Source organism: Adiantum capillus-veneris, chromosome 17 (assembly GCF_014529385.1).
Source record: "Adiantum capillus-veneris isolate H3 chromosome 17, ASM1452938v2, whole genome shotgun sequence".
Classification (NCBI taxonomy): Eukaryota; Viridiplantae; Streptophyta; class Polypodiopsida; order Polypodiales; family Pteridaceae; genus Adiantum; species Adiantum capillus-veneris.
This window is the reverse complement of record NC_140947.1, coordinates 26441358-26455901: the sequence shown is the minus strand read 5'-3', so window position 1 is coordinate 26455901 and position 14544 is coordinate 26441358. Positions and strand designations below refer to the sequence as shown.

Sequence of the window (14544 nt, the reverse complement as noted above, 5' to 3'; positions counted from 1 at the left end):
GATTTACCCATCCAAACCCAGGAAGACATGGATAACCACCCATGCATACACAAATAAACCTAAGTACACCTACATACTTTATATTACAAACCTGTGGAAGCAAATGATCCACCCATGCCTTCTAGATACGGAACCAACATAGCACACCCACCCCCCAACAAGATTGGTCAATCTTGATAACTTCATTGATGGCCAATAGAGATGTCCAATCACCAATCCTCGAGGGTGAATGTTGTTCTTTATCTAGAACACTAGCCTCAATGTCACTTGCAAAGTAATGGTTTCTTGAGTCGTTTCAACATCATGTCTGCACAACATAAACCACAAAGGCAAACCAATCCCATTTCGATTTGGCAACAAGGCTGCATAAAGTGGTCTCTCAATATATTTGTTTTGAATGTAGAGTCTAATGCCCAAACATTGTTTCTTGAGAAATGCAAGCACATGTGGAGCATGAATCATGTTGAAGAATGTGTATCATCTAAGACGTCCGGCTTGTAGGGTTGACAATACAACAATTTGTTTTGCTCTTTCAATCTCAATGCTCTCAATGCCTCCTTGTATATTGAAGACAATCATCACTTCCTAATTTGCTTTAAAAAAAGCAATGATATCAAGAAAAATCTTAGAATTGAAACCAAATACAAGTGAAACCGATCATACTCACATGTAAGCTGACAAAGAGTTTGTAGTTGTGGATACTCAAATACAGAATGCAAGTGGAAGCAATTATGGTCACATGTAAACTAAGGCATCACTATGTATGGTGAGTCCACCAACTCACACAAGTGAAGTCATTTGACAAGTAAACCGGGACAAAAATTTGACTATCCCGAGAAGGATAATGTGTGAGAAGTTCAAGAGATTACCTTTGATTCGAAGCTAATATGCCATTATTTGAATTTCCTATAGTATCATTAAGAATCTATACTACACTTTCTCTATCAATGATGTCATATTGATGTAGAATAGCTCCTTGGAGACACTCATTGTGGCAACATGGTGACATGTTCCAACGTCAAACAAATCGTTCATGCATCATTTCCTTACAACAGGATGCACCAGTAGGTGATAAAGATCCTCACGTGATCCCAATACATGGCCTTTGTGCCCAACATGAACTCTTATTCTTGCACTTTCCATAACCGTATAGGGATGTTGAATGATGCCCATGTAGGGGCATCTACACTTCTTTGATGTGCACAATCTTGAACATCATCCATTCAAACCATGTGTTCCTCAACACCACCTTCATCCTTGCAGGGGCTCTTATGTCTATCTTGTAAACCCGGGCACTGTACTGTGAAAGGAGTAGAGGAGCGTTCATAGCCCTGAAACTCCCCCAACCCAGGCAATGATGTACAAACACACGTCCATTTTTTTTTAGCAAATGGGATTCCATGTTGCCTAATATTTGTGCACCACATAGATGCAAAGGCTGCCATGGTTGCTTGCAAGCTTAAATGCTCGTTCAAGTGGCATGCCAAAACCATGCTCTCCCAATCTTCTATGCATGCAAGCATCTTCAGATTCTCAAAAGCAAGAAACATGGAGCCATCATGATCAAACACTACATGTAGCGAATCTTTGATTCTTACCCATTTTTTGAAGTATAGCAAGCCTCACTTGTCTTGCGCTTTGAGAGCACCTATGATAATTGCTTGGCCACTTTGTATGGGAGCTCTACCTATCAAACGCGAAGTACTTAGTCAATGCAAAAGTGAATGCATCCAACCACACATTTTGATGCTCCACAAAAATATCTTCCACAAAAATATCCCATGGTTGTTGCACGAGTCTCCATTGGCCTCTGAAGTGTCATTCACATCCCCCTTTGACTCGTTGCAAGCACTCTCATCTTCACCAAAGTTATCATCGTCTTGGAATTGCAAAGGCCGCTTATTCAAATCCCATGCCCAAGCCCCTCCAACCCCTACCCCTCCAAAGGTGGAAGGGTCCATCTTCGTCCGCACACCAACCTTCTACCTTGCAGCAGTGCTTAGGTTTATCCTCCAGGGAAGCCTGTTTTCCTCACAAATGACAAGTCCTCCACACACAAGGAATCTTTGTCGCTCGCATTTTTCTCATGCATACAATTTTTTTCCCAATTCGAAATTTTGAAATGCATCATGAATCCCCTTGTCCTGCTCCAATTATCAAGAGCGCACACAAAATTTGATGATGTGGCATTGCAAGCACGTGTCCTTCCTGTCGACGTCCACGTCAGCCATTTACTGACTTCGCGTCGGCCTCCCAACCCCCTTGCTTCCCACCGGAGTTTACACAACATGTAAACCAGGGCAAGTTACCCGCCTTTGCCACATGGATGCCAAAGTGTGCTGCTGCGAGAGATCACTGACCTTTACCTTTCCGGTGGAATGGCTACCACACGAACCGTGCCGAGGTCAAGTTAAACGTTTCGGTGGGTTCTAACGCCTTACACCAAAGAGTCAGAATTGGCGGAAGTATGAAGGACGGACAATAACTTGGCTACAGAAACAATGAACACACACACCGCTGACGAGTGAGGCGACCCCAGTGACGGTACGCTCAATCTCCACATGAACGAAGCAGAAGAATACAGCGGAGTAACGCCCTACTATGATACCCGCTCGTCTTCACACTCCGAGCCCCCAACTTGCCTTCAGTGTGAGTTTGCTCTCGCTCAAGGTTCTTTTCTTCAGGGATTTTGCACTTTATACTCGCCCAAGCAACCCACACACACACACACACACACACACACACACACACACGAACGAGAGAGAGAGAGAGAGAGAGAGAGAGAGAGTTTCTGTCTACAAACCGTATGGCTCTTTGTTTCTCACTTGCTTGATCAGGAAAGTGGTCTAGTTAAGTCATGGCCGGTTGCTTGGATGCGTACAAGCTGGCCCAAGAGACATCTGAGGTTGGTTGTAAGAGGCTTGCATTCAGATTACAGTGGAGCAAATGAAGACATGCAGAAGTTGGCTCAGTCATTGTTCATGGATGAGGTATGCTTTTGGGCATTATACACATGTTTGCTCAACGATACATGTGGGTCCTAGAGTTTCATGTGAGGAGACATCTTGAGTCCGAATAAGAAGTTGCTCTTGGGAATCAGAAGGTTTTAGTTGTTAATACTGCCAGCTAGGAATACGTGACATAACATGTAATATACAAGAGTTATAACTGTCAGCCCTGGAGTTTCCGTGTTAGGAGACATCTTGATTGAACAAAGGGTTGGAATCAAATGTTTTAGTAGTTATATTGCAAATCGGGTAAACAAATATACAATGTGTAAGCACATCATTTGTCCGAATTAAAAGTTGCTCTTTGGAATCAAAAGGTTTGGGTTGTTAATACTGCAAGCTAGGAATACGTGACATAACATGCAATATACAAGAGTTATAACACATAGTCTGCCCAACGACCTGTCAGTCCTAGGGTTATTGTTTGAACCTCTGAACGACGTAGGCCGATGCCTGGGGAGCGTTTCATTGTATGCTAGAAAACCTCCGAACGATGCAGGTTGATGCCTGGGGAGCGTTTGGTTGTATGCTTGTAAAATAATTGTTGTTGTGACTCCTGGTCCGGACCTGGATGATTATGTGGGAGGAGTATTAACAAGTCTGAGCAGTGGTTACGCTCAACACCTCCAAACGACGCAGGTTGCGGTCTAGGGGGACGTTTGGTTGTAACATGCCTCTATATCTCCCGGCCCGGACCTTTTTAGGTTATGCGGGAGGAGTGATGAGGGAGTCGTTGAATATCTCCCTGCCAGACCTTGTTAGGTTATGCGGGAGGAGTGTTGATTGGCAACTTTATGTTTCTATGTCTTGTAACTGTTAAGTATGGAGCCTGATTTACCCTTGTAATTTTCTGTGGTAAAAGCGCACATTTGTAAGGCTCCCATTATGAGGAGAAGCCATCGTGCGTGAAGGAAAATCACTCACCGGAAACCAAAAATTTCACGGACAAGAATCAGGGGCAACTTTAAAGGCCTCCGCCCCTGAGATTTTTTTTTCGCCGGAATATTCTTTTTCGCCGGAATATTATGGCCGGACGGCGGCTGGAAAGTGATCGAAAAACAACCGGTCGGTTGGCCGGTGGCCGGTAGTCAATGGCCGATGGCTGGTGGTCGGAAGTCAATGGCCGGTGGCCGGTGGCCGAATTCAAAAGCGGACTTGTCTTCTCAAGGGCGGCCACACATGGGCGAATTGGAGGGTCCGATTTGGACTTATTCGCACAAGGGCGGTTACACATGGCTGTCTCTCATAAGAGAGGGCAACCCTTTTGGCCTATAAAAGGAGGCCATTTCTACACACATTTCATAGTGTGAAGTTGATGCAACAAGGTGAGTGTGAGGTGGTGAGAGTGAAGCAAGGCGGGAGCTCCATTAAGGGTATAATCCCTTTGTAAACTACTTCTTGTTTTGAAGTACTAAAGCCATTGAGTGGCTGCTTTCCCGTGGACGTAGCCCACATTGGGTGAACCACGTATATCGTGTGTACTCTCTCTCTCTCTACTCTATAATCTCGTGTATATAAATCTCTCTCTCTCCATTAAGTAATCTACTCAATTATCTATTTAGCTACGTCTTATTTCCTAACAACTGGTATCAGAGCAAGGTTTGCTCGTAGCTAAATTATCTCAAGGAAAGGATTCCTTGAATTGAGTGGGAGTTATGGCGGAGGAAGGGAAGCTCAAGATTGAGAAGTTCAACGGCAAAAACTACCAACATTGGAAGATGCAGATTGAAGACTATCTCTACCAAAAGGACCTCTATTTGCCACTAAACGGTCTTGCGAAGAAGCCCGCAACAATGGCAGATGAAGCATGGATTGTCCTTGATCGAAAGGCACTGGGAACAATCCGGTTAAGCTTGGCGTCAACGGTGGCCTTTAATGTTTCGGAGATGAAGACCACGGAGGACTTGATGAAGTCACTTGACGACTTCTACGAGAAACCATCGGCATCCAATAAGGTATTTCTTATGAAGCGCTCGTTCAATCTAAAGATGACAGAGAATGGTTCAGTTGCAGAACACCTAAATGACTTTAACACAAACATAAGTCAACTTCGATGAGTGAAAATCAATTTCGATGACGAAGTGCGAGCTCTCCTTATACTATCATCTCTACCGGATAGTTGGGACAGCCTTGTGATGGCTGTAAGTAATTCTATCTCTGGCACAAATACTCTTAAGTTTGATGATGTTGTGGGTGTTCTCCTAAGCGAGGAAATGCGAAGGAGAAGCACAAGAGAATCATCAAGTGCTGCACTATCAGCGGAAACAAGAGGAAGGCCTAAGGAGAGGTTCAAAAACCAAAAGGGTCGTGATCGCTCAAGACGGAGCAAGTCACGAACAAAGTCAGTTCTTGAATGTTGGAACTGCGGCAAGAAGGGCCACGTCAAGAAGGATTGCTGGTCCAAGAAGAAGAAGGAGACAAAGTCTCAAGACAACAAGCCAACATCGGAGGCCAATGTGGCAGGTAAAGTAGAGCAAAATGCTCTAATTCTCTCATTAGACAATGTGTCTAATTCCTGGATAGTAGATTCCGGGGCTTCATTCCATGCGACACCACACAAGCAACATTTCCAAGACTACACCAAAGGTAATTTTGGGTATGTATACTTGGGAGATGATGAAGCTTGTGAGATTGTCGGCAAAGGTACAGTTTCTGTCAAAACTGCTAACGGAAATGAATGGAAGCTTAAAGATGTTAGGCATGTTCCTTCTCTTCGCAAAAATTTGATCTCTACAGGACAATTGGACGATGAAGGTCACAACATTGCATTCGGAAACAAACGGTGGAAGATCTCAAAGGGATCTTTGGTGGTTGCCAAGGGTGAAAAAGTCGGTACACTTTACTTGTGTACTGTTAGCACGCAACCTTCAGCTTGTGCAGCAACTATAGAAGTTGACAGTGCGGTGTGGCACTACCGACTTGGGCATATGAGTGCCAAAGGAATGCAAATCCTTCAAACAAAGAAGCTTCTACCAGGTTTGAAAGAAGTGGACTTAGAGTTCTGTGAAGATTGTGTTTATGGTAAACAAAAGAGGGTAAAATTTCAAAAATCAGGAAATGAAAGAAAAAATAAAAAACTTGAGTTGGTTCATTCTGATGTTTGGGGTCCTGCAAGTACACCATCACTTGGTGGCTCATTGTACTATGTAATATTCATAGACGATGCGACTAGAAAAACATGGGTTTATATCATGAAGAATAAATCCGATGTATTTTTCATATTTCAAAGGTGGAAAGCCTTTGTGGAGAATGAAACAGGTACCAAGGTTAAATGCCTCAGATCCGACAATGGAGGCGAATATTGCAGCCAAGCTTTTGAAAGCTTTTGTGCTAGCAATGGCATTCGGAGGCAAAGGACAACCCCAAGGACACCTCAACAAAATGGGATTTCGGAAAGGATGAACAGGACAATCGTGGAACGAGTACGAAGCATGCGGCTACATGCAGGCCTATCGCTTGAGCTTTGGGCGGAAGCTGTAAGTACGTCTGTGTACTTAATCAATCGGTCACCCTCAACGGCTTTGGATGGAGGAGTTCCAGAAGAGGCATGGACAAGTAAACCGGTGAATTATGCATTTCTCAAAGTGTTTGGGTGTGAGGCTTTCATGCACATAGATAGAAGCCTAAGATCAAAGCTAGATGCAAAGTCCAAAAAGTGTTTCTTCATTGGCTATGGAGAAGGAGACTTTGGGTATCGCCTATGGAATCCTGAAGATTGTAAAATCTTAAGGAGTAGGGATGTAATTTTTAACGAACAAAATATGTACAAAGATTACTTGGAAAGAAAACAAACAAAAGAAACAGGTGATGAGTACATGGAACTTGAGGACGGTGAAGACTCAAGGACTGCAAACGGTGACAATGTGCAACAACGTCAACCAAATGAGGAGCCTCAACCTATTCCTCGAAGATCTACAAGAGCAAGTAGACCTCCAGAAAGGTTTGTTCCTTCCTTCAACCATCTCTTGATCTCAGATTCTGGAGAGCCGGAATCATACGAAGAAGCTATGCAACATAAATCCAAAGAAGAATGGACGAAGAGCATGCAAGTGGAGATGGACTCACTACATCGCAACCAAACATGGGAGTTGGTTGAGTTGCCTAAAGGTAAGCGGGCACTTCAAAACAAATGGGTGTACAAGCTAACGGAAGAAGAAGGTGGGAAGAAAAGGTACAAGTCTAGGCTTGTGGTAAAAGGTTTTTCTCAAAAGAAAGGTATTGACTTCAATGAAATATTTTCTCCTGTTGTAAAAATGAACTCAATTAGGCTTGTCTTAAGCTTTGTGGCTGCTCATGATCTAAATCTCGAGCAAATGGATGTAAATACGGCATTCCCTCACGGTGACTTAGAGGAGGAAATCTATATGCTTCAACCAAAGGGGTATGAAGTAAAAGGTAAGGAGAAAATGGTTTGCAGATTAAAGAAGAGCTTGTATGGTTTAAAGCAAGCATCAAGACAATGGTACTTGAAGTTTGATCGATGGATGTTGGATCATGGATTCACAAGATGCAACTCCGATCACTGCGTCTACACGAAGAATTTGGGAGATGGGAAATTCATCATCCTAATGTTGTATGTTGATGACATGTTGATTGCAAGTGCTAACATGCAGGACATCAAAGACCTAAAAGAGGAGCTGTCCAAATCTTTTTCAATGAAAGATTTAGGTGCTTGCAAAGAGGATACTTGGTATGAAAACATCAAGGGACAGGACGAAGAAGACAATAAAGCTATCTCAAGAAGATTACATCAAGAAAGTACTAGAAAGGTTTGCAATGCAAAATGCAAAACCAGTTTCTACACCTTTGGCTGGTCATTTTAAACTAACGAAGGATATGTGTCCAAAGACACAAGAGGAGATAGCCTATATGTCTAAAGTTCCATATGCTGCAGCGGCAGGTTCTCTAATGTATGCTATGGTCTGGACAAGGCCAGACATTGCACATGCAGTGGGAGTTGTGAGTAGGTTCATGGACAACCCAGGTAAAGAGCATTGGCAAGCTGTGAAGTGGATACTTAGGTATCTAAAAGGGACAACAACAAATGCTTTGTATTTTGGAGGAACTGATATTTTTCTAGAAGGGTATGCTAATGCAGATATGGCAGGTGACAAAGATACTCGAAGGAGCACTACTGGCTATGTGTTCACGGTTGGAGGCACAGCAGTAAGCTGGGCTTCAAAGCTGCAGAAAGTGGTTTCACTTTCTACCACGGAAGCAGAGCATGTAGCAATGACAGAGGCAAGCAAAGAAATTCTGTGGCTTCACAGATTCTTAGAAGAGCTTGGATTCAAACAAAACAATTGTGTCTTGTACAGTGATAGCCAAAGCGCTATCCATCTTGCGAAGAACTCAGCCTTTCATTCAAGGACAAAGCACATTGAGGTGAGATATCACTTCATACGCACTCTTTTGGAAGAGGGACAACTAAAGCTAGGAAAGGTGCATACAAGTGAAAATCCTGCAGACATGTTTACAAAGGTGGTCAACAAGGAGAAGTTGAGTTTTTGCTCATCTTCAATCGACATTCAAGGATAAGAAGCCAGAATGGAAAGCAGTCACAGGTTTGGTTTGGAGGTCAGTCTCCAAGTGGGAGATTGTTAAGTATGGAGCCTGATTTACCCTTGTAATTTTCTGTGGTAAAAGCGTACATTTGTAAGGCTCCCATTATGAGGAGAAGCCATCGTGCGTGAAGGAAAATCACTCATCGGAAACCAAAATTTTCACGGACAAGAATCAGGGGCAACTTTAAAGGCCTCCGCCCCTGAGATTTTTTTTTCGTCGGAATATTCTTTTTTCGCCGGAATATTATGGCCGGACGGTGGCCGGAAAGTGGTCGGAAAACAACCGGTCGGTTGGCCGGTGGCCGGTAGTCAATGGCCGATGGTCGGAAGTCAATGGCCGGTGGTCGGTAGCCGAATTCAAAAGCGGACTTGTCTTCTCAAGGGCGGCCACACATGGGCGAATTGGAGGGTCCGATTTGGACTTATTCGCACAAGGGCGGCTACACATGGCTGTCTCTCATAAGAGAGGGCAACCCTTTTGGCCTATAAAAGGAGGCCATTTCTACACACATTTCATAGTGTGAAGTTGATGCAACAAGGTGAGTGTGAGGTGGTGAGAGTGAAGCAAGGCGGGAGCTCCATTAAGGGTATAATCCCTTTGTAAACTACTTCTTGTTTTGAAGTACTAAAGCCATTGAGTGGCTGCTTTCCCGTGGACGTAGCCCACATTGGGTGAACCACGTATATCGTGTGTAGTCTCTCTCTCTCTACTCTATAATCTCGTGTATATAATACTGTCTCTCTCCATTAAGTAATCTACTCAATTATCTATTTATCTACGTCTTATTTCCTAACAACTGGTATCAGAGCAAGGTTTGCTCGTAGCTAAATTATCTCAAGGAAAGGATTCCTTGAATTGAGTGGGAGTTATGGCGGAGGAAGGGAAGCTCTAGATTGAGAAGTTCAACGGCAAAAACTACCAACATTGCAAGATGCAGATTGAAGACTATCTCTACCAAAAGGACCTCTATTTGCCACTAAACGGTCTTGCGAAGAAGCCCGCAACAATGGCAGATGAAGCATGGATTGTCCTTGATCGAAAGGCACTGGGAACAATCCGGTTAAGCTTGGCGTCAACGGTGGCCTTTAATGTTTCGGAGATGAAGACCACGGAGGACTTGATGAAGTCACTTGACGACTTCTACGAGAAACCATCGGCATCCAATAAGGTATTTCTTATGAAGCGCTCGTTCAATCTAAAGATGACAGAGAATGGTTCAGTTGCAGAACACCTAAATGACTTTAACACAAACATAAGTCAACTTCGATGAGTGAAAATCAATTTCGATGACGAAGTGCGAGCTCTCCTTATACTATCATCTCTACCGGATAGTTGGGACAGCCTTGTGATGGCTGTAAGTAATTCTATCTCTGGCACAAATACTCTTAAGTTTGATGATGTTGTGGGTGTTCTCCTAAGCGAGGAAATGCGAAGGAGAAGCACAAGAGAATCATCAAGTGCTGCACTATCAGCGGAAACAAGAGGAAGGCCTAAGGAGAGGTTCAAAAACCAAAAGGGTCGTGATCGCTCAAGACGGAGCAAGTCACGAACAAAGTCAGTTCTTGAATGTTGGAACTGCGGCAAGAAGGGCCACGTCAAGAAGGATTGCTGGTCCAAGAAGAAGAAGGAGACAAAGTCTCAAGACAACAAGCCAACATCGGAGGCCAATGTGGTAGGTAAAGTAGAGCAAAATGCTCTAATTCTCTCATTAGACAATGTGTCTAATTCCTGGATAGTAGATTCCGGGGCTTCATTCCATGCGACACCACACAAGCAACATTTCCAAGACTACACCAAAGGTAATTTTGGGTATGTATACTTGGGAGATGATGAAGCTTGTGAGATTGTCGGCAAAGGTACAGTTTCTGTCAAAACTGCTAACGGAAATGAATGGAAGCTTAAAGATGTTAGGCATGTTCCTTCTCTTCGCAAAAATTTGATCTCTACAGGACAATTGGACGATGAAGGTCACAACATTGCATTCGGAAACAAACGGTGGAAGATCTCAAAGGGATCTTTGGTGGTTGCCAAGGGTGAAAAAGTCGGTACACTTTACTTGTGTACTGTTAGCACGCAACCTTCAGCTTGTGCAGCAACTATAGAAGTTGACAGTGCGGTGTGGCACTACCGACTTGGGCATATGAGTGCCAAAGGAATGCAAATCCTTCAAACAAAGAAGCTTCTACCAGGTTTGAAAGAAGTGGACTTAGAGTTCTGTGAAGATTGTGTTTATGGTAAACAAAAGAGGGTAAAATTTCAAAAATCAGGAAATGAAAGAAAAAATAAAAAACTTGAGTTGGTTCATTCTGATGTTTGGGGTCCTGCAAGTACACCATCACTTGGTGGCTCATTGTACTATGTAATATTCATAGACGATGCGACTAGAAAAACATGGGTTTATATCATGAAGAATAAATCCGATGTATTTTTCATATTTCAAAGGTGGAAAGCCTTTGTGGAGAATGAAACAGGTACCAAGGTTAAATGCCTCAGATCCGACAATGGAGGCGAATATTGCAGCCAAGCTTTTGAAAGCTTTTGTGCTAGCAATGGCATTCGGAGGCAAAGGACAACCCCAAGGACACCTCAACAAAATGGGATTTCGGAAAGGATGAACAGGACAATCGTGGAACGAGTACGAAGCATGCGGCTACATGCAGGCCTATCGCTTGAGCTTTGGGCGGAAGCTGTAAGTACGTCTGTGTACTTAATCAATCGGTCACCCTCAACGGCTTTGGATGGAGGAGTTCCAGAAGAGGCATGGACAAGTAAACCGGTGAATTATGCATTTCTCAAAGTGTTTGGGTGTGAGGCTTTCATGCACATAGATAGAAGCCTAAGATCAAAGCTAGATGCAAAGTCCAAAAAGTGTTTCTTCATTGGCTATGGAGAAGGAGACTTTGGGTATCGCCTATGGAATCCTGAAGATTGTAAAATCTTAAGGAGTAGGGATGTAATTTTTAACGAACAAAATATGTACAAAGATTACTTGGAAAGAAAACAAACAAAAGAAACAGGTGATGAGTACATGGAACTTGAGGACGGTGAAGACTCAAGGACTGCAAACGGTGACAATGTGCAACAACGTCAACCAAATGAGGAGCCTCAACCTATTCCTCGAAGATCTACAAGAGCAAGTAGACCTCCAGAAAGGTTTGTTCCTTCCTTCAACCATCTCTTGATCTCAGATTCTGGAGAGCCGGAATCATACGAAGAAGCTATGCAACATAAATCCAAAGAAGAATGGACGAAGAGCATGCAAGTGGAGATGGACTCACTACATCGCAACCAAACATGGGAGTTGGTTGAGTTGCCTAAAGGTAAGCGGGCACTTCAAAACAAATGGGTGTACAAGCTAACGGAAGAAGAAGGTGGGAAGAAAAGGTACAAGTCTAGGCTTGTGGTAAAAGGTTTTTCTCAAAAGAAAGGTATTGACTTCAATGAAATATTTTCTCCTGTTGTAAAAATGAACTCAATTAGGCTTGTCTTAAGCTTTGTGGCTGCTCATGATCTAAATCTCGAGCAAATGGATGTAAATACGGCATTCCCTCACGGTGACTTAGAGGAGGAAATCTATATGCTTCAACCAAAGGGGTATGAAGTAAAAGGTAAGGAGAAAATGGTTTGCAGATTAAAGAAGAGCTTGTATGGTTTAAAGCAAGCATCAAGACAATGGTACTTGAAGTTTGATCGATGGATGTTGGATCATGGATTCACAAGATGCAACTCCGATCACTGCGTCTACACGAAGAATTTGGGAGATGGGAAATTCATCATCCTAATGTTGTATGTTGATGACATGTTGATTGCAAGTGCTAACATGCAGGACATCAAAGACCTAAAAGAGGAGCTGTCCAAATCTTTTTCAATGAAAGATTTAGGTGCTTGCAAAGAGGATACTTGGTATGAAAACATCAAGGGACAGGACGAAGAAGACAATAAAGCTATCTCAAGAAGATTACATCAAGAAAGTACTAGAAAGGTTTGCAATGCAAAATGCAAAACCAGTTTCTACACCTTTGGCTGGTCATTTTAAACTAACGAAGGATATGTGTCCAAAGACACAAGAGGAGATAGCCTATATGTCTAAAGTTCCATATGCTGCAGCGGCAGGTTCTCTAATGTATGCTATGGTCTGGACAAGGCCAGACATTGCACATGCAGTGGGAGTTGTGAGTAGGTTCATGGACAACCCAGGTAAAGAGCATTGGCAAGCTGTGAAGTGGATACTTAGGTATCTAAAAGGGACAACAACAAATGCTTTGTATTTTGGAGGAACTGATATTTTTCTAGAAGGGTATGCTAATGCAGATATGGCAGGTGACAAAGATACTCGAAGGAGCACTACTGGCTATGTGTTCACGGTTGGAGGCACAGCAGTAAGCTGGGCTTCAAAGCTGCAGAAAGTGGTTTCACTTTCTACCACGGAAGCAGAGCATGTAGCAATGACAGAGGCAAGCAAAGAAATTCTGTGGCTTCACAGATTCTTAGAAGAGCTTGGATTCAAACAAAACAATTGTGTCTTGTACAGTGATAGCCAAAGCGCTATCCATCTTGCGAAGAACTCAGCCTTTCATTCAAGGACAAAGCACATTGAGGTGAGATATCACTTCATACGCACTCTTTTGGAAGAGGGACAACTAAAGCTAGGAAAGGTGCATACAAGTGAAAATCCTGCAGACATGTTTACAAAGGTGGTCAACAAGGAGAAGTTGAGTTTTTGCTCATCTTCAATCGACATTCAAGGATAAGAAGCCAGAATGGAAAGCAGTCACAGGTTTGGTTTGGAGGTCAGTCTCCAAGTGGGAGATTGTTAAGTATGGAGCCTGATTTACCCTTGTAATTTTCTGTGGTAAAAGCGTACATTTGTAAGGCTCCCATTATGAGGAGAAGCCATCGTGCGTGAAGGAAAATCACTCATCGGAAACCAAAATTTTCACGGACAAGAATCAGGGGCAACTTTAAAGGTCTCCGCCCCTGAGATTTTTTTTTCGTCGGAATATTCTTTTTTCGCCGGAATATTATGGCCGGACGGTGGCCGGAAAGTGGTCGGAAAACAACCGGTCGGTTGGCCGGTGGCCGGTAGTCAATGGCCGATGGTCGGAAGTCAATGGCCGGTGGTCGGTAGCCGAATTCAAAAGCGGACTTGTCTTCTCAAGGGCGGCCACACATGGGCGAATTGGAGGGTCCGATTTGGACTTATTCGCACAAGGGCGGCTACACATGGCTGTCTCTCATAAGAGAGGGCAACCCTTTTGGCCTATAAAAGGAGGCCATTTCTACACACATTTCATAGTGTGAAGTTGATGCAACAAGGTGAGTGTGAGGTGGTGAGAGTGAAGCAAGGCGGGAGCTCCATTAAGGGTATAATCCCTTTGTAAACTACTTCTTGTTTTGAAGTACTAAAGCCATTGAGTGGCTGCTTTCCCGTGGACGTAGCCCACATTGGGTGAACCACGTATATCGTGTGTACTCTCTCTCTCTCTACTCTATAATCTCGTGTATATAAATCTCTCTCTCTCCATTAAGTAATCTACTCAATTATCTATTTAGCTACGTCTTATTTCCTAACAACTGGTATCAGAGCAAGGTTTGCTCGTAGCTAAATTATCTCAAGGAAAGGATTCCTTGAATTGAGTGGGAGTTATGGCGGAGGAAGGGAAGCTCAAGATTGAGAAGTTCAACGGCAAAAACTACCAACATTGGAAGATGCAGATTGAAGACTATCTCTACCAAAAGGACCTCTATTTGCCACTAAACGGTCTTGCGAAGAAGCCCGCAACAATGGCAGATGAAGCATGGATTGTCCTTGATCGAAAGGCACTGGGAACAATCCGGTTAAGCTTGGCGTCAACGGTGGCCTTTAATGTTTCGGAGATGAAGACCACGGAGGACTTGATGAAGTCACTTGACGACTTCTACGAGAAACCATCGGCATCCAATAAGGTATTTCTTATGAAGCGCTCGTTCA

At 43.4% G+C, this 14544-nt stretch overlaps 1 protein-coding gene across 4 annotated transcripts in view; it reads left to right on the top strand.

Moving 5' to 3' along the window:
• The first annotated feature begins 2422 nt into the window (after positions 1-2422).
• Positions 2423-14544, top strand: part of LOC147436955 (Haloacid dehalogenase-like hydrolase (HAD) superfamily protein) — a 92273-nt gene continuing 80151 nt past the window's right edge. The window contains exons 1-2 of one of the 4 annotated variants that reach the window (XM_086486348.1): positions 2423-2649; positions 2838-2990. In XM_086486348.1, coding sequence (XP_086342474.1) covers positions 2602-2649; positions 2838-2990 — 201 coding nt within the window. In that variant the 5' untranslated portion in view covers positions 2423-2601. Of the gene's footprint in view, positions 2650-2837; positions 2991-14544 lie in introns of those variants that run through there. The other 3 variants (XM_086486350.1, XM_086486349.1, XM_086486351.1) reach the window with 3 other exon arrangements.